The 19,368-nt window shown below is 42.8% G+C and overlaps 1 protein-coding gene across 4 annotated transcripts in view; it reads left to right on the top strand.

The window, feature by feature from the left end:
• RARS1 (arginyl-tRNA synthetase 1) overlaps positions 1-17,937 on the top strand; it is a 265,471-nt gene extending 247,534 nt beyond the window's left edge. For all 4 annotated transcript variants that reach the window (XM_073651111.1, XM_073651108.1, XM_073651110.1 and 1 more), the window contains 2 exons: positions 16,252-16,499; positions 17,741-17,937. In XM_073651111.1, the coding sequence (XP_073507212.1) occupies positions 16,252-16,499; positions 17,741-17,850 (358 nt within the window). In that variant the 3' untranslated portion in view covers positions 17,851-17,937. The remainder of the gene's footprint in view (positions 1-16,251; positions 16,500-17,740) is intronic.
• The last annotated feature ends 1,431 nt before the right edge of the window (positions 17,938-19,368 follow it).

Below are 19,368 nucleotides of genomic sequence, written 5' to 3'. Positions count from 1 at the left end.
TCGTGTCTCCTTTAAATCCTTTAAATTTCCTTTAGGATAGAGGAACCCAGAGATCCGGATCTTCCTCTAAGAAATCCTGGAAATGCTTATCCTGTAATTCTACTCTGCTGGATTCCTACAAAAAACAGTTATGCAAAGAATGCATTGCCAAAATTCTCAGAGAAGAAAAGGCGTCATTTCTAACCGACATGTGTTCCATGATCCAAGAAGTGGTTCAAAACACAGTTTCTAACCTCTTACCCTCCCAAATGCACCAGGTGCCCCAGACCGTTCAGCCCTCCTCCCACCATAAGAGACCTAGGTGGGAAATAGAGGAGTCATCTGAGGAAGGAGAATATCTATACCCAGCGTCGGAACAGAGTCTAGAAGGAGAGGAAGAGATGTTTTCCCAGTTACCTTCAGAGGAAATATATGTTCTCAGCTGAATATACGGATGATTTACTTAAATCAGTGAGACATACTATGAAATTAGAGGACACACACACATCCCATTCCAGGCAGGATGAAATGTTTTTAGGTTTGAGAACACAAAGAAATAGGGTATTTCCCGTTAACGAGCCCATAAGAGCGATGATATTGGAAGAGTGGGAAGACACAAAGAAAAGACTCCTTATTCCAAGAGACTTTAAAGCCCTGGATGAAATTAAACTATGGTAAGAAATTTCCAAAGTAGATATTCCCATTGCAAAAGTTGCTAAAAAAAGGTCTATTTTCCTTTGTGGACTCCTCTTGTCTGAATGATGCAATGGACAGAAAGGCAGAAAGTATGCTAAAAAAAAATGTTGGGAAACGTCCGCTGCAATTATTAAAACCAATATTGCAGCTACCTCTGTAGCTAGATCAATGTGCCTTTGCCCCTTTTCCAGTTCTCAGGTCTTTGGTCCTGTCCTGGACGAAATCTTTGAAAGGGCATCGGACAAGAAAAAGGAAATACCAGCCGTTTTGTAAATCCCGTCGGTCCCCTAGACGAGACTATAAGGGCCAGGGTAAGTCGGATAGATGGTCTTACAAGAAGGTGAGGGGGGGGGAGATAGAGCAGCCCAGTTTTCCTCTGGTCCCTCGAATAGACCCTGATGCTATACGGGTTGGGGGGGAGGCTCCCTTGGGGCCTGTGTCTGAGCGGGCGCACACGGTGAGGCATGCTCAGGTTTCCCTCAGACCGCTGCGCCGCCTTCCCCCTGCCACCTCAGTTGGCCGCATTTTGGAGAGGCAACTTCCGGGTATGACGTCACGGGACGCTGGGAGAGGCGTGCCTAGTGACGTCAGGGGGGCGGCGCCCGATCCAAGATGGCAGCACCTTGTAAAGCGATTTCCGGCCGTTTTTTTTTTTTTTTTTTGAAGCCTCGGCCTGGGGGGTGGGGGGAGAACCCTTGTACCGGACGAGGTTCTGGTTGACCCTATTTAAAAGGGGCGGTTATACTGGAAGCGCTGCTCATACTCCAGCGCACAAGTCTGGGTAAACCATGGCTGACCAAGACAGTCAGGAGCAGCAGCTAACCCCCCCCCCCACCACCACCTTAGCAACGGAAGAGGCAGACTGATGTCTCTCACAGGGACAGCCGCTCAAGCAATCGTAGTGGCAACCCCAAGAGTAAGGTATCGGATGCCTCTGAACCATCCAGAAAGGAATCATCGCATATTCCACCACAGCCTCTGAATCCGGTACCCGTTTGTGACTTCAGGGCTGAGTGATCTTCGTGAATGTCACCTTTTAGTAATGGGAAGTCTTTTATGTGCTTCCTTCTGTAGGAGCCTAAGAAGAGTAGCTCCAAGCAAAAGTACAGAATTTGTGCCCTATGTCAAATTTCCCTTCCCATAGATTGGCAAAAACAGCTTTGCTCAAACTGTATTAATAGAACCATAGCAGTACGTTCTCTGGATTTCGCATCCAATCTAAAATCCATAGTCCACGCAGAGGTTCAAGGGTCCCTGAAGGGGTTACTTAGGGGGAAGAAAAAAATCCCATAAGGATATCTCCTCCGACTCTGATTCCTCCCAGTCCGAGGATCTATGGCTGAGTGATTCATTGTCGTCCTCTTCATGGTATAATGGTAGACCCTGCTTCCCAATTGAGGGTACGGACAAGCTGGTCAGAGCGGTCAGATCAACTATGGGTTTGGGTGGAGGAGAAAGCAGCCAGATCCCGGGAAGACATTATGTTCGCGGGCCTTGGAGAAAAAAAGAGACGTTCCTTTCCGATAAACCCTAAAATTCAGGGCCTCATTGACTGAGAATGGAGGGAGGAAACCAGAAAGATCAGGGGCCTTACCCTCCTTCTCTAAGAGAAGGCATCCCTTTGAGGAGAAGGACTCTGAGCCTTGGGATGAAATCCCCAAAGTTGACGGGGTCGTTGCCAGATCGTCCAAAAAAATCATCCCTACCCTTGGAGGATTCAGGCGTCCAAAGGGATAATCTGCCCCTAATGCAGGCAGCGGACTTCCTGGCCGACTCTTCAGCGGACTCAGTTAGACTCGGCTAGATTAGCAAATTTATCTAATGCTGCCAGATGGGCGTTGTGGCTCAAGGGTTGCCCGGGTGACCTACAATCTAAACATAAGTTATGTTCCCTCCCTTGTGACGGCAGACTCCTGTTTGGCCAGAAGCTGGATCACCTTTTAGAGAAGGCTGAAGATAGGAGCAAAGGTTTCTCAGGGGACTCAAAAAGATTACGTTTTCGGAGAAGAAAATTTAATCGGGGTCGCCCTCCAGGAGACAGGAGAAGATGGGAGTCCAAATCAAAAAAGGAGTCAGGCTATATGTTTAGAGGACCGTCCTCCAATACTAAGAAATCTTCCCAATGACGCCAGGCCGGAGGTAGGGGGAAGACTTTCCCACTTTATTCCAGCTTGGGAAGCCGTTACATCAAACCCCTGGATTCTGAATATCTTGAGTGGTGGCCTAAAGATGCGATTCAGCCAGATTCCTCTCCAGACCTTTGTGATTATCCCCAAGAGGAAGGTCCAGGAAGAACAGATAGCTCTGGAGTCAGAAATATTAGAGCTAGTAGATAAACGGCTCCTTCTCGAAGTTCCGATATCACAAAGAGGGAAGAGATTCTATTCCCCTCTGTTCATGATAAAAAAAACAAATGGGTCCTTAAGGACCATCATCAACCTCAAGAGTCTAAACCGGTTGATAGAGAACCAGACTTTCAAAATGGAGTCAGTGAGCTCGGCAGTGAAGCTCTTGCACCACAATTGCTTTATGGCAGTAATAGACTTGAAGGACGCCTATTATCATGTCCCAATTCATCCAGACTACCAGAAATATCTGAGAGTAGCCTTGTTCATTCAGGAGGAACTGAGGCATTTTCAGTTTACGCCCTTACCCTTCGGCCTTTCCATAGCCCCGAGAGTATTTACGAAATTAATAGCAGAAGTAACAGCCTTTCTACGAATCAAAAACATAGTGATCGTTCCCTACTTAGACGACTTTTTGGTAATAGAGAAATCAGCAGTCCACTGCTCCAGTCAACTTCTAGAAGTCACGGCGGTGTTGCAACGGCTAGGATGGTTGATAAATATCCAAAAGTTTAAATTAACCCCCTCAAGGACTCAAATCTTCCTGGGTCTAATCCTAAATTCTCGTCTCCAAGCCTGCTTCCTCCCAGAAGACAAGGTCCGCAAAGTAATCAGTTTAGTCTCGAAGGCCATTGATTCTCCGGTAATGTCCCTAAGAGAGGCAATATCCCTCCAAGGCTCCATGACAGCCTGTCTCCCAGCAGTCAGGCAGTCAGATGGGCTCAGGGGCATATGAGACTTCTTCAGTGGGAGGTCCTGTCAGCGTAGAGATCCTTCAATGGGCGTTTAGAAAGAAAGCTATCTTTTTCCCTAGAAGCTGTAAATTCCCTTTCATGGTGGACAAACAGGGAAAATTTGACCTCAGGCATACAGTGGTCCAGACCAGTAGACCGGGTGATTACAACCTATGCGAGTGGCTCCGGATGGGGAGATCATCTAGCAGAGCTCTCAGTACAGGGTCACTGGGCATACCACGAGATGGGGGCATCTTCAGTCTTAAAAGAACTTTGGGCAGTGGAGAAATTCCTGTTAGGCTTCCTTCTTCACATTCAGGGTCACCATGTCCAGGTCAGGTCCGACAATCGGACAATAGTAGCCTATGTAAATCACCAGGGGGGGACAAGGTCACGCTCCCTGATGACATTGGCAGACAGAATCCTACATCTGGCAGAGCAACATCTCCCATCCCTCAGTTCTCTACATATAAGGGGGTGGAAAATGCAAGACCAGATTTTCTCAGCCACCACACCCTAAGACAGGGGGAGTGGAGTCTTAACCTGTTGGTCTTCCGACAGACTGTCCAGTTATGGGGGCAACCAGACATAGACCTGTTCGCCACAAGAGCAAACAGGAAGGTAGAGAAATTCTGTTCCTTGATCCCAACAGAAAATCACCATTCTGTAGATGCCTTCCAGATTCCATGGAAGGTCAGGAAGGCCTATGCCCTTTCCCCTGTTAGTAATGGTTCTGGCAGTGGTGAGGAAAATTCGGGAGGATGGGGTCAGTATAATTCTTATAGCCCCTTTTTGGCCAAAGAGACCCTGGTTCTCCCTGCTTAGTCTAATGTCTGTTTCAGATACCTGGGTCCTACCAGAGAGGCTGGACCTTCTCATTCCGAGACCGGTATTCCACACCCAAGCCAGAGGATTCCATCTTGCGGCGTGGAATTTGAGAGGTCACTACTAAGTAGCAAGGGGTTTTTACCAGGTTTAGTCTGTACCCTACTGGGTAGTAGGAAACCAATAACATCTAAAATTTATAGCCGAGTCTGGGGGAAATTCCTAGATTTTATAGATGCCCCATTATCAGATAAGCCTCCAATCAGGGAAATCCTGGAGTTTTAACAAAAGGTGCGTGACCTTGGTCTAGCCACGGGGACTCTTAAGGTTCAGGTGTCTGCCTTGGGGGCGCTCTATAATTGTAACCTGGCAGGGAACAGGTGGGTCTCTAGATTTTTTAAGTCCTGTGCCAGAGAAAGACCGGTTTGGTCTCTTAAAGTTCCTTCCTGGGACCTGAATCTGGTCTTGAACTCACTCACCAATGACCCGGTCGAGCCCCTACAGGACGTCTCTCCAAAGATCCTCACCCTTAAAACCATCCTCTTAGTGGCCTTAACATCAGCCAATGGGGTGAGTGACCTGCAGGCCCTTTCGGTCGATCCTCCGTACACACAAATTCATGATGATAGGGTCACCTTTCGTCCAGACCCGGCATATCTTCCCAAGGTGGTGTCTGGATTCTACTGTAACCAGGAGATTGTACTACTCTTGTTTTGCAGCAATCCGAAAAACCCCGGGGAAGTTAGATTCCATAACTTGGATGTTAGGAGATCCCTACTACAGTACATTAACATGACTAGTGAGTGGAGGAAGGACCATTCCTTGTTCCTGGCCTTTCAGGTAGTAGGAAGGGTCACGGGGTGTCCAAGGGTACCATTTCCAGGTGGCTTAGGGAGGCCATTTGTCTAGCATATACATCCACAGGAGTTCCGGCCCCGGACAATGTCAAGGCTCATTCCACCAGAACTGTAGCAGCCTCCTGGGCGGAGAGAGCAGACGTCTCAATCGATCAGATATGTAGAGCTGCTACTTGGTCCACACCATCCACCTTCTATAAGCACTATCAGCTGGATCTGTACTCCTCTGACCTTACCTTTGGGAGAAGGGTACTTCAGGCGGTGGTCCCTCCCTAGGGTGCTCATAATTCTCCAAAATTCTCTCAAGGTGTGGTGTCATCGGTGAGGGGAAAACACCAAGGTTACTTACTGGTAGCCGGTTTTTCCTGAACCCATGACAGCACCCGTAGTTTTTTCCCCCTGTTATTTTCTAACACCCTGGTGTGCACTTTTTTGGGTGTTGTGTATATATATATATATATATATATATATATATATATATATATATATATATATATATATATATATATATATATATATATATATATATATACACACATATACAGTACAGGCCAAAAGTTTGGACACCTCATTTAAAGATTTTTCTGTATTTTCATGACTTTGAAAATTGTACATTCACACTGAAGGCATCAAAACTATGAATTAACACATGTGGAATTACACCGTGTTCCAAATAATTATGCAAATAATATTTTCTCAGATTTTCCCAAATTACCTATATGAATTGCAGTCATTGTAATTTTCCAGTCAAATAACTATTAGAGTTCAATTGAAAGGTTTTTGTACAAACTGCCTATGATAACAGTATATTTTTAAAAAAATAAACTCAAACTGCACTCAAAATGCATGTTCCAAATTATTATGCACAGCAGAGTTTTCAACCTTTTCATTTTAATAAAGAACAAAAAAATGGTCATTTTTGAAATTATAAGCATTAGCAGGTTATTACAAACTGAAATCAAACAGTTTTCAACTCAAAACTTTATTCTAGGTGATGTTACATTTGCACATAGGACCGTTTGTTCGAAAGGAGCTTCTGAACTCTCTCATCCATTGAATTTGTCAGGTTTTGGATGGTTTCTGCTTCCAATTGTTTTGCATGAGGACAGAATACCCACCCAGAGCTGTTGCTTAGATGTGAACTACCTCCCGCCATCATAGACACTCCTTTTGATGATGCTCCAGAGGTTCTCAATGGGGTTGAGGTCAGGGGAGCATGGGGCTCACACTATAAGTTTGTCCCCTTTTATGCCCATAGCAGCCAGAGATGCAGATGTTTTATGTGCAGCATGAGACGGACAAAGACACGGTGGTTGGAACCAAAGATCTCAAATTTGGGCTCATCAGACCAAAGCACAGATTTCCACTGGTCTAATGTCCATTCCTTGTGTTCTTTAGCCCAAACAAGTCTCTTCTGCTTGTTGCCTGTCCTTAGTAGTGGTTTCCTAGCAGCTATTTTACCATGAAGGCCCGCTGCACAAAGTCTCCTCTTAACAGTTGTTGAAGAGATGTGTCTGCTGCTAGAACTCTGTGTGGCATTGACCTGGTCTCTAATCTGAGCTGCTGTTAACCTGCGAAAACCATTTCCGGTGACTATCTCTTGAAGATCATCAAGAGAATGCCAAGAATGTGCAAAGCAGTCATCAGAGCAAAAGGTGGCTACTTTGAAGAACCTAGAATCTAAGACATATTTTTAGTTGTTTCACACTTTTTTGTTAAGTATATAATTCCACGTGTTAATTCATAGTTTTGATGCCTTCAGTGTGAATGTACAATTTTCAAAATCATGAAAATACAGAAAAATCTTTAAATGAGAAGGTGTGTCCAAACTTTAGGTCTGTACTGTATATGTATATTATATGTATATTATATATTGTAGGTGTTGGTTATGTGTCTAACCTTTTCTGGAGGTCCTCTCAATGCTCTGTAATCAACTGAAGAGAGGGAGAGGTACCGCTCTTTTATTTCCGAAGGTTTCCTGTCCTTGATGGGGCGGATCCTTCTCTCAAGGTGTTCTGTCATGGGTTCAGGAATAAACAGCTACCGGTAAGTAACCTTGGTGTTTTCCCACCCTCCCCCACACCATTTTCAGATTACCCGCCCTCAATCTTTCTCAGCCTCAGAAAGCATCTGGCAGTATATAATATCCCTAGAATCTCTAGGCGCGGTCAAACAAGTACCTCCTTCAGATCTAGATACGAGGCACTATTCCTCCCTCTTTTCAATAATAAAACCTTTTGGCAAACGCCGTACGGTCATAAAACCAAAACCCCTAAATCATTGGGTAGAATACAGGAGGTTCAAGATGGGAGACAATAACATCCAGCATCCCGTTAATAGAAAAAGACTCTGTAATGTGCACCCTAGATCTGAGAGATGCATATTATCATGTTCGTTTCCATCCAAACCTTCAGCAATATCTGAGGTTCGCCCTAGAACCAAAGGAACAGAGTATATCATTTCCAGTTCACCTGTCTGCCATTCGGCCTATTATCTGCTCCCTAAATCTTTACGAATTTAATGACAGAGGTGACAGCCTTTCTTAGAAAGCAGGGCACAATCATAATTCCCTACCTGGACGATATGCTTCTAGTGGCCGAATTGGAGTCTCTTCTACTCAACAACAGAAACATGCAATCAAGACACTAGAATCCCTAGGATGGGGTATCAACTGGGAGAAATCGCATCTCCAGCCAAGCACCGAAAAAGTATTCTTAGGGGTGCTTTTGAATTCTCATCTTCAAAATTCCTCCCTGTATATAATAAAGCAGGAAGAAATCGGTGTGAAAATCCAAAATTTCCAGAGGAAGAATTCCACGACAATCAGGTACGTCATGTGAATCCTAGGCCTTATGACGTCTTGTATTTCCAGCATAAGATGGGCCCACGCCCACTCAAGGCCCTTACAAAAGTCAATCCTGTTGATCTGAAAGAAATGGTCATCCGTACTGGACAAAAAGATGAGACTGTCAACAGATCTAAAAGCTTCCCTTTCTTGGTGGACAGCCCCGTCGAACCTAAAGCCCCCGTCTCACATAGTGAGATTGCTAGCGAGATCGCTGCTGAGTCATGGTTTTGGCGACGCAACAGCAACCTCACCAGCGATGTCGCTATGTGTGACACTTTGCAGCGATCAGGCCCCTGCTGTGAGGTCGCTGATCGCTGCAGAATGTCCTGGACCTTTTTTTGGTCGTTGCCCTCCCGCTGGTCAGCACACATCGCTGTGTGTGACCAGCGGGAGCAGCGATCAGGCTGGTAACCATGATAAACCGGGTTACTAGGGGCACACGCGCACCTAGTAACCCGCTGTTTATCATGGTTACGAGCCTGCTAAAGTGAGCGGTAACCTCCCGCTCACCGTAGCAGAGTGGTAACCATGATAAACAGCGGGTTACTAGGTGCGCGTGTGCCCCTAGTAACCCGATGGTTACCAGCCTGCTCCTGCTTCAGCAGGCTGGTAACCAGGAGCAGGACATCGTGGAACGATTCTTTCCACAATGTCGCTGCTCCCCTGATCATTGGTGAGCCTGCCTGTTTGACAGCTCACCAGCGATCACATAGTGACCCAGCAACGATCCCTGACAGGTCCTATCGTTGTCAGGATCGCTGTAGCGTCGCTAAGTGTGACGGGGCCTTAAGAAAAGGGAGTAGATTGGGTACTCCTTCCCTCTATTCAAATCACTACAGACGCCAGACAGAAAGGATGGGTCGCAAATGTGGAAGGCAGGTGTCTTCAAGGCTCATGGTTTCCAGAAGTATAAAGAAAATCTTCAAATTTCAAAGAATTAAAAGCCGTCTGGGAATCATCATGAGTATAAAGCACTTTATATACAGGTGCATCTCATTAAATTAGAATATCATCAAAAAGTTAATTTATTTCAGTTGTTCAATACAAAAAGTGAAACTCATATATTATATAGTCATTACAAACAGAGTGATCTATTTCAAGTGTTTATTTCTGTTAATGCTGACTATTATGACTTACAGCCAATGAAAACACAAAAGTCAACTCATTAAATCAAAATTCTCAATTCTGAGGTAAAATCTGTTTTCTGTGAAGACAGACTTTACCATTGCTATTGATACACTTCTATGCAGAGAGGAGGGAGGAGCTTTGCCTTTAGCTCCTCCCGTCTACATAGAATCTTGTAAGTAGCAACTGCCATCTCCTATCTCAGTAATGAGAAAGTCTGTCTTCACTGAATACAGATTTTACCTCGGAATTGAGAATTTTGAAAATGTCACAGTGAGACACTAACAGGTCTCATGCACTGTGGTACACAGGTACTGCAATGCATGAGAACCGTGATCAAAGTGAAAATATTCATGTCTCACAGTGGGAAAGTTAAAAAAAAATAAATAAATAAACACAATTAGCCACGAAGAACATAGCCTTTGTGTTACAACAAAAATAAAAAAATGCACATAATTGGTATTGCTGAACGTCACAAACTATAAAACTGTCAACTTTTTTGTTCCGTTCAGTGAGCACTTGATACTAAATACGCCTAATATATCACTTTTTCATCATACTGACCCACAAAAAATTTAATGAAAAGGATCAAAAAAGTTATATGCAAAACAATGGTTTAAATGAAAACACCAAACCGTCCTGCACAAAACAAGCCCTAATATGGGGCTCATTCAGCAAAAAAATAAACAGTTATACTTTTTTTGCAGTCATATTCTGAGAGCTGTAATTGTAAAATATTGATTTTAGTGCGTAAAAGTAGCAAAGCATAAACAATTATATAAATTTGGTATCACCATAATCGAACTATCGTACTTACCCAAAGAATAAATCTGTCACTTTTACCGCACAGTGAACCGAGGAAAAAAAAATAAACAACTGAATTGCTGTTTTTGTTCATTTGTGTCTGAAAAATCTGAATGAAAAGTGATCTAAAAACGATGCGTACCCCAAAATGGTAACAAAAATCTACAACTCGTCGCACAAAAAATAAGCCCTCAAAAAGCTCTGTTCGACAAAAAAATAAAGCAACTGGGTCATGAAATAACTTTTTTGTAAAGGAAAAAAAAACAAAAACAAAGCATTTTTACTGTGATCGCAAAAAAAAAAAAAAATTTAAATCTGGTATCGTTGTAATCACAGAGTTGAAGAACAAAGTCATCAAATCACTTATTCCACACAAAAATAAAAATATGAACTATTCTTGTACTGTTGTCTATTTATTCATTCTGCGTCCCAAAATTCGGAATAAGGCTCAGGTCACATTTATTCTGTGCTCTCCGCTGAGTGCTTACGACAGGGTTTCTGTACAAACCTCAAAAATTGCGATTCAGATAAAATCAGATGGAGTCACTTTGGACTCCGTATGGTCTCTGTTCCTATGGTGTCACGTTATTTTAGAGGTCACAAGTGTGTGGCGGTTGTGTATCGCCCTCCAGGCTCCTCCCGCCAGTTGCTGGATCACTTTGCCTCCTGGCTTCCTCACTTTCTATCCTGTGACATCCCCACCCTCATCATGGGAGACTTTAACATCCCCATCAATGATCCCTTCTCCCAATCTGCCTCTCATCTACTTTCTCTAACCACCTCATTCGGCCTCTCACAGTTTACTAATTCTCCTACGCATGAAAACGGGAATACTCTGGACCTGGTTTTCTCCCTTCTCTGCTCGCTGCATGACTTTACTAACTCCCCTCTCCCGCTCTCAGACCACAACCTTCTTTTCCTTCTCTGTCAAGAACTGTCTCCTTACCCAGGACATTCCCACTTACCATACTTATAGGAATACACGTACCATTAATACAATCTACACACATCTCTAGCCCACATCTCCTCCCTCTCCTGTCCAGACTTGGCATTGTCACATTACAATAATACTCTGAAGCGTGCCCTAGATGAAGCTGCACCTTCTACGCGCAGAAAGACCCGACACAGACAACGGCAGCACTGGCACACAATGCAAACACATTGCTCAAGGTGTGCTGAGCATCAGTGGAGAAAATCTCTTTTAGCAGAGGATCTCATCCACTATAAATTCATGCTCAAAACCTATAACTCTGCCCTTCATCTGGCCTATCAATCCTATTTCACCACCCTCATCACTTCACTATTTAAAAATTCAAAACGACTTTTTGAAACCTTAAACTCCCTCCTGAGCCCTAAAGCACAGGCACCCATCACCAACCTCAGCGGTGAGGATCTGGCCACTTATTTCCTAGAAAAAATCAACCACATCCATCAGGATATCTCAGCCCAATCTCCTTAGTGTCTGGATCCCCTTCCCTGCCGCACTTCAAGCTCACTAGCCTGTTACAGAAGAAGCTACCCAGCTCCTCATTTCTTCTCAACCTCGACCTACAACCTGCAACAGTGACCCCATTCCTTCAGATCTCCTGCAGTCTCTCTCACCAGTGGTCACCACTCACCTGACTAAAATATTTAACCTCTCTCTTTCTTCAGGTATCTTTGCCTCATTTAAACATGCCATCATAACCCCTTTACTTAAAAAGCCATCCCTTGACCAGAACTGCACTGCTAACTACAGACCTGTCTCTAACCTTCCTTTCATCTCTAAACTCCTGGAATGCTTGGTCCACTCCCGTCTAATCCACTCTCAGATCACTCTCTTCTCGACCCCCTACAATCTGGTTTCCACTCCACTGAAACTGCCCTCACTAAAGTCTCTAATGAGCTACTAACAGATAAATCCAGAGGTCACTGCTCCGTGCTGATTCTCCTGGATCTCTCTGCTGCATTTGACACTGTGGATCACCAGCTCCTCCTACCTATGCTCCGCTCAATAGGCGTCAAGGAAACCATTCTCTCCTGGTTCTCCTCTGACCGCTCCTTCACTGTATCTTTTGCCGGCTCCTCTTCCTCTCCTCGTCCCCTTACTATCGGGATTCCACAGGGCTCAGTCCTAGGCCCCCTCCTCTTCCCTCTATACACTGCCCCTACAGGATAAACAATCAGCAGATTTGGGTTCCAGTATAATCTCTATGCTGACGACACCCAATTATACACTTCTTCCCCTGACATCACCCCTACACTAATACAAAATACCAAGGATTGTCTGTCTGCTGTCTCTAACATCATGTACTCCCTCTATCTTAAACTGAATCTCTCCAAAACTGAACTTCTTGTGTTTCTACCCTCTACTAACCTAACTCTACCAAACATCGAAATTACCTTGGAGGATTCAACCATAACTCCAAAGCAGCACGCCCACTGCCTTGGGATCATATTTGACACTAACCTTTCCTTTACTCCCTATATTCGATCATTCACTCGCTCTTGTCATCTGCATCTTAAAAACATCTCCAGAATCCGACCTTTTCTCACCTTTGAAACTGCTAAAACTCTTACTGTCACTCTTATTCACTCTTGTCTGGACTGCTGCAACTCTCTTCTGATCGGTCTCCCCAACTTTCTCCTCTCAAATCCATCCTGTATACGGCAGCCATGGTCGTATTTCTGTCCAGCCGCTTCATTGATGCCTCCATCTTGTGCCAGTCATTACACTGGTTGCCCATTCACTACAGGGTCCAATGTGAACTCATCGCTCTCACCTACAATGCTCTCCACAGTTCTGCACCGCCTTATATCTCATCTCTATTGCCCTACGCATGCCCTCTGTTCTACAGATGACCTAAAACTAACATCCCCCATAACACGAACCTCGCACCTCCGTCTCCAAGACTTCTCTCGTGCTGCGCCAGTTCTCTGGAATGCACTAACCCAGACGATCCGACTGATGCCTAGCCACCACGTCTTCAAGCGTGCTTTAAAAACCAATCTCTTTAAACAAGCCTACTACCTCAACTACTATCCCCTCCATCTAAATATTATTCAGAATCTGCACCCTAATATTCCTCTGTCTCCACACCCTCCATGCACCCAATAACTGCACGCGATACTTGAGTATTGCACTTAAAGATACTGGCTGATGACCGGATCATTCAGCTTTATATGAAAATCCCTATTTATTATAATTGCCAGACATAACCAGCACTTTTCACCTATTGTGTCCCCCCATTTCCTTGTAAAATGTAAGCTTGCGAGCAGGGACCTCACTCCTAATTTAACTGTTTAAACTGTCTTACCTTGTATTGAATTTATTGTCTGTACATGTCCCCGCTTAATTGTAAAGTGCTGCAGAATTTGTTGGCGCTATATAAATAAAAATTATTATTATTAATTTTTATTAAATTCTGTGACACAGCTCTGGCGTCAATATGATCACTGCACTTTTAGATTAATTCATTAAGAGGTGTAGTTTGTAAAATGGGGTCAGCTTTTCTGGTGTGTCAGGGGCTCTGCCAATGTGACATGGCGCTCTCAAACCATTCTAGCAAAATCTGAACTCCAATATGGTGCTCCTTCCCTTCTGATCTTTGCACTGTGCCTCAAAAATGTTTTTCGACCATATAATGGGGTATTGGCATACGCAGGAGAAATTGTGTAACACATTGTACCATTCATTTTCTCCTATTGTCCCTTTTAAAAAAAAAATAACTTGTGGTCAAAGCAACATTTTATTGGAAAAAATGGTAATTTTACGTTTACTCAGCCCAATGCTATACAATTCTTTGAATCACATGAGGGCTGAAAATGCTCACTACACCCCTACATAAATTCCTCGAGACGTCGTGTAGTTTCCAAAATGGGGTTACTTGTGGGGGTATATGCTGTTTTGTTGTGTCAGGACCTCTTGAAATGTGACATGGCATCCGCAATCTATTCTAACCAAAATAGTACCCCAAAATTCAAATAGCTCTCCTTCCCTTCTTGCTTTGTCATGTACCCAAACAGTAGTTTCCAACTACATGTAGGGTATTCACTCACTGAGGAGAAAATTGCACAGCAAATTATGTTGTCCATTTTCTTCTACTCTTGAGAAAATGAAAAATTTGGGGCTAAAGCAACAATTTTTCATATTCAGTGAAGCAACTGTGGCACCTATATGCTCACAATCCCCATACATGAATTCCTTGAGGGGTGTAGTTTTCAAAATGGGGTCACTTGTGGTCACTTGTTTCTGCTGCTTTGAGATGTCGGGGGCTCTTCAAATGCAACATGGAATTCATCTATTTCATCTATTCTATCTATTCCAGCCAAAATTGCGCTCCAGCATCCCATTCCTTCTAAGCCCTGCCATGTTCCCAAACAGTAGTTTCTGACCACAGTTGGGGTATAGTGATACTCAAGAGAATTGCACAACAATTTTTCTCCTGTAACAGTTTGGGGAGAGGGGGGGGGGGGGGAGTATTTCATTTTCACGTCCCAAAATTCTTTGAAGTACCTGAGGCTTCAATAACGTCATCTCACCTCTTCCTTGAGAGGTGTAATTTCCAAAATGGTGTCGCTTGTATGGGCTTCTGCTGTTTTTACACATCTGGAGTTTGGCAAATGCGGCATGGTGTGCAAAATTAGTTTTACCTAAAATTGTGATCCAGAATTCAAAAGCACGCCTTTCCTTCCGAAAGGAAGGCACCAGTAGTTGCCATGTGCCTCTCCCCGTAATGTCCCCTCACACACTGCCATTCTCCAAAATATCTTTCCTCACACTGCCCCTCTCCATAATGTCCCCCCTCACACTGTCACTTTCTATAATGCCCCCACACACCATGTCTCACTCCATAATGTCCCCCCTGCAATCTACCCCTCTCCATAATGTCCCCTCACACCCTGCCCCTCTCCAAAATATCTTTCGCATTGCTCCTATGTATACTGTGCCCTCTTCACAATTCCCCCACACTTCCGTTGCACCACAACTAGCCCTCATAGTAACGTCAACACCTCTCCCTCCTATAGTAGGATATTTAAGCTTCGGCTCCTCCATAGAACGCTTAATGTTTCCCATTGATTCCTTGCCATGTCTGCGCTATAGCCCCGGTGACAGCAGTAATGTGATGAGGACCACCTCAGCACTCTGCTGTACGCCATGGCGGGGGCTGATGAGCACTTCTCTGCCCCTGTATCTGTGCCAGTGTTCAACTTTATTCGCATCTGAAAGATGCAAATACAGTTGAATATAGGAGGATGAGAATCGGAGTCTTCTGGTTCTCCGCAGACAGTAAAACATGCTTTGACGGGCCACATGCGTCCCACAGGCCATATGTTGTGCTGACCTGCCGTAAACTAACAATATATGAAACCCATATGAATTTTCCAAATGGGAAAATAATAAAAATGAGTAATAAACCCAATCAAGGAAAAGAAAAAAAATCCAAATGGAGCTACCAATTATATATCCATAAAGTGAATAAAGTTTGTTAATAAATAAATGCATAATGGTAGGAAGAAGTCAGACTAAAAGACACATCAGGAAAAATGGTGGCAAATAAGCCACAGCAAGGATCAAAAATACCTAATGTGAGAAGCAAAGATCGCCCTAACCTATTCTCCTTAATGGCAATCACATTCATGTGAATCCTCTAAGAATCACATAAATATAATATAAAAACACAATGGATAAAAGGCTATTTAGCTAATAATGTGCTTAAAAAATATGGAAATATCATGACAATGCAAGTTTATCATTTTACAAACACTAAATAATTTATATACCTTGGGACATATTGAGCCTAGAAAAAGTAGACTACATGTAATAGTAGAAACGCCATATAATGCATGAGACAAAGTAAGCCAGTGAAAAACCAAATAGAGGAACTGATGGGGGTCGGCAGATGAGTGGCCATTTATTTCAATGTAATACTTTTCTAGTGGACGTATAGTATGTGGCTGTATACCTGATCAGCATTAGTTAAGTTGGGCTATTTTGGTAAAACAATCCATTTAACTAACTGAAAAAATATGTATTCTGCATATGCTTTTTTTATCAGGTCAATTGCAAGGTTGGCAAATATCAGTGATGGGCAACTGCGCAAAGCTGCTCAGGAAACAGAGATAGGTTTGCAGCATGAGAAGGAGTGGAAACTTGGAAAATGCATCCTCAGATTCCCTGAGATTCTGCAGAAGATCTTTTACGACCTCTTACTGCACACACTATGTGATTACCTCTATGAATTGGCCACCACCTTCACAGAGTTCTATGATAACTGCTACTGTGTGGAAAAGGACAGACAGACTGGTAATTGAAATAATAATAATAAAGATTACATTCCAAAACGAAGGACAACTGACATCATAGAGCAAACAAGTAAAGCTCTATCATATTAATATTAGATAGCTTAATGCATACTATCTGGTTGGGTAGTTTGATCCAAGAAGGGAGCAGTTAATGCCTAATTAGCTGTAGCAATGAGAGAAATCCAAATCATGGCATGCATGCTTGCCTTGTAAAGGGAGGATAAGAAATAAGAAAATTTCCAGTATCTCAGTGCATGAAAGTCTGTAACTTTTTGCCAAACTACTTCTTGAACTAAAAATTGCAACTTTTATACACCAGTTTTCAAATTGTGTGCTGAATTCTTTCCCTACTATTTAGGCTTGTACTATTATCAACCTCTTACCCCATTACTGAAAAGAACCCCTGCTATTAGTGTGAATTTTGCACAATTTCGTACTATATTTCCCTTAAATATGTGTGGTCTACCTTAATGATTAGCTGGGTGGCCTTGAGTTCAAGAGGGGTTGTCCACATGGATCAACCAATTTTAATCATTGTGAGCCAACATAAAATAATAACGATAGTTATCAAATATAGCAAAGCAACGTTTAATACCTACAAATAGTATTGTAGTGTGTGGCAGCAAAGGGAATCTGTCAGTAGGTTCAACCCTCCTAAGGTCATCAGCATGTAGGTCATAGGAAGCTGAATAAAGTGATACCTTGAGCTCTGCAATTCGATATCTTATCTGCTCTCCAAATTTCAAGGCAGATCGGTGTGTGATTATACTTGACCTATCTGCAGGTTCCTCTCACTGCTTCAGCCTCAATCTCACAGGCAGGCAGGGTTGCAATATTGTTGCAATACAGCAGAGCTGTAAAAGCTGCAGCAAATGAGTTTGTATGGACCCAAAGTTCAATTGAACTGTTTGCAATTTGTTAGTTACATGATACACACTGGTAACTTTCATTTAACATAAGTTTTTGTGGGAGATTCTTCTGCAGATCAGTGTCGGGCCCATATTTCCTAACAGCTCATTTATGTATAAGAAAAGCATGGATATCTCTGGAACAAGACATCGGATCGCAGGTAACATTCAGCTTCCTATGACCTACATGCCCACATAGACTGCTTAGGAGGGTTGATAATTCTGACAGATTTGCTTTAACTTCAGGAAATATTTCCAGTTACGCTTGTGTGTATCTGTATGTAATAATCTCAGACTGTGAAGTATTGTAACGGTCCTGTTCTTTCTTTTGTAGGTCAGATTGTCAAAGTGAATATGAGCAGAATGTTACTGTGCGATGCTACCGCTGCTGTAATGTCTAAAGGATTTGAAATTCTGGGAATCAAACCTGTACAGAGAATGTGACCGTATGACCAGCTGAGCTTCTGTTTGCTAATATATTTAGAAAATGCATTTACTTTTCTAAAATAAAAAAAATTGAGAATGCAATAATGATACAATGTTATCTCCACACTTACAAATGGACATTTTCACACTGGTAGAACATCTGCTTATAATTATTAAAACTAATTAAAAAGTCAGGACATACTGTGACTTAAAAAGGGACATTCAGTGCACTTGTACTGGAATACACAGTTCTATTGCAGTGAATGAAAGATTTATTATTGCTACAGATTCCAAAAAGTCACAGGAGAAGGCAGACTAAAAGGTAAGGATCCGCCTTGTAGCCTCCTTACAAATTCATTATAATTGTTAAAGTGACTGCCTAGTGACAAGCTTAAAATAATATTTAAATGGGTACTCCAGGGAGATAAAGTATTCAAAAAACTTCAAAAACTATAAATGCTCATATCCATAGTAGTGTTTTTAATTGTCACAGAGTGAGCTGTTGTAACTACTTACTGTGATGGATAAGCTGCTCCTCAGTGCCCCACTTCCCATCCCATCTACTGTATCTTCACACTTCCTATTTTTGTTTAAGTTTTTTTCTGTGAAAGTCATATTCCCTCCATGCTTCAGGACATGTCACAAGGAAGATGTGCAAATGCAAGCTGTGATGGAGTGCTGAACAAGCTATGATGGTGTATAGCTTGTTCCAGTCAGGCTGGGAGTAGAAGTAGAGTGCTGATTGATATGTGTTACTCGGGTCAAGCAAATCGAAATGCTAGCGTTCTCGACCCGAGTAACGAGTATAATGGAAGTCAGTGGAAAACTCGAGCATTTTTCTGGCGGTCCCCTGCCCCCCGGAGGTGGTCTAAAAATTGGTAAATTCGATGGAAGCAGCACTGAAATGGCATAGGAACAGTATGGGGAAGACCCCTGGAAGTATCTCTGAATCCCAGGTCGCTGGTGTGAACAATGTTGTCAGAGTATTACGCCACTTTTACGGACCGACAAAAAAAACATACATAAACGAAGTTAAAATGCATTTTCATGGAAAAAATGTTAATCATTCTTTCCTGAATAATGACTTGTATATAAGGCAAAATAAATAACCAAAATAAAAATGCTCCTCCACACCTTGGGCTATGTTCACACATAGTGTTTTTGCACATTCGCATTGCTTTCAATGGTGAAAAAAACATTCACCAGTAAATGTAATTTTAACATTTTAATATCTTATCTGGCCATGTGGTGTGTGAGACATGATCAGACACATCATAATTTATGAAGGAAGGACTCTGAAAGTCACTTTTTTTTTCAGGGCCCGCAGCCGTCGATGCTTTGCATAGGGGTACAGTGGGGAAAATAAGTATTTAATACACTGCCGATTTTGCAAGTTTTCCCACCTACAAAGAATGGAGAGGTCTGTACATTTTATTGTAGGTACAATTCAACTGTGAGAGACATAATCTAAAAAAAAATCCAGAAAATCACATTGTGTGATTTTAAAATAATTACATTGCATTTTATTGCATGAAA

This window comes from Phyllobates terribilis, unplaced genomic scaffold (genome assembly GCF_046119375.1).
Source record: "Phyllobates terribilis strain yellow unplaced genomic scaffold, ASM4611937v1 Scaffold_11__3_contigs__length_659146591, whole genome shotgun sequence".
Taxonomy (NCBI): domain Eukaryota; kingdom Metazoa; phylum Chordata; class Amphibia; order Anura; family Dendrobatidae; genus Phyllobates; species Phyllobates terribilis.
The sequence above is the reverse complement of the archived record's forward strand: the minus strand, read 5'-3'. Positions and strand labels throughout refer to the sequence as shown.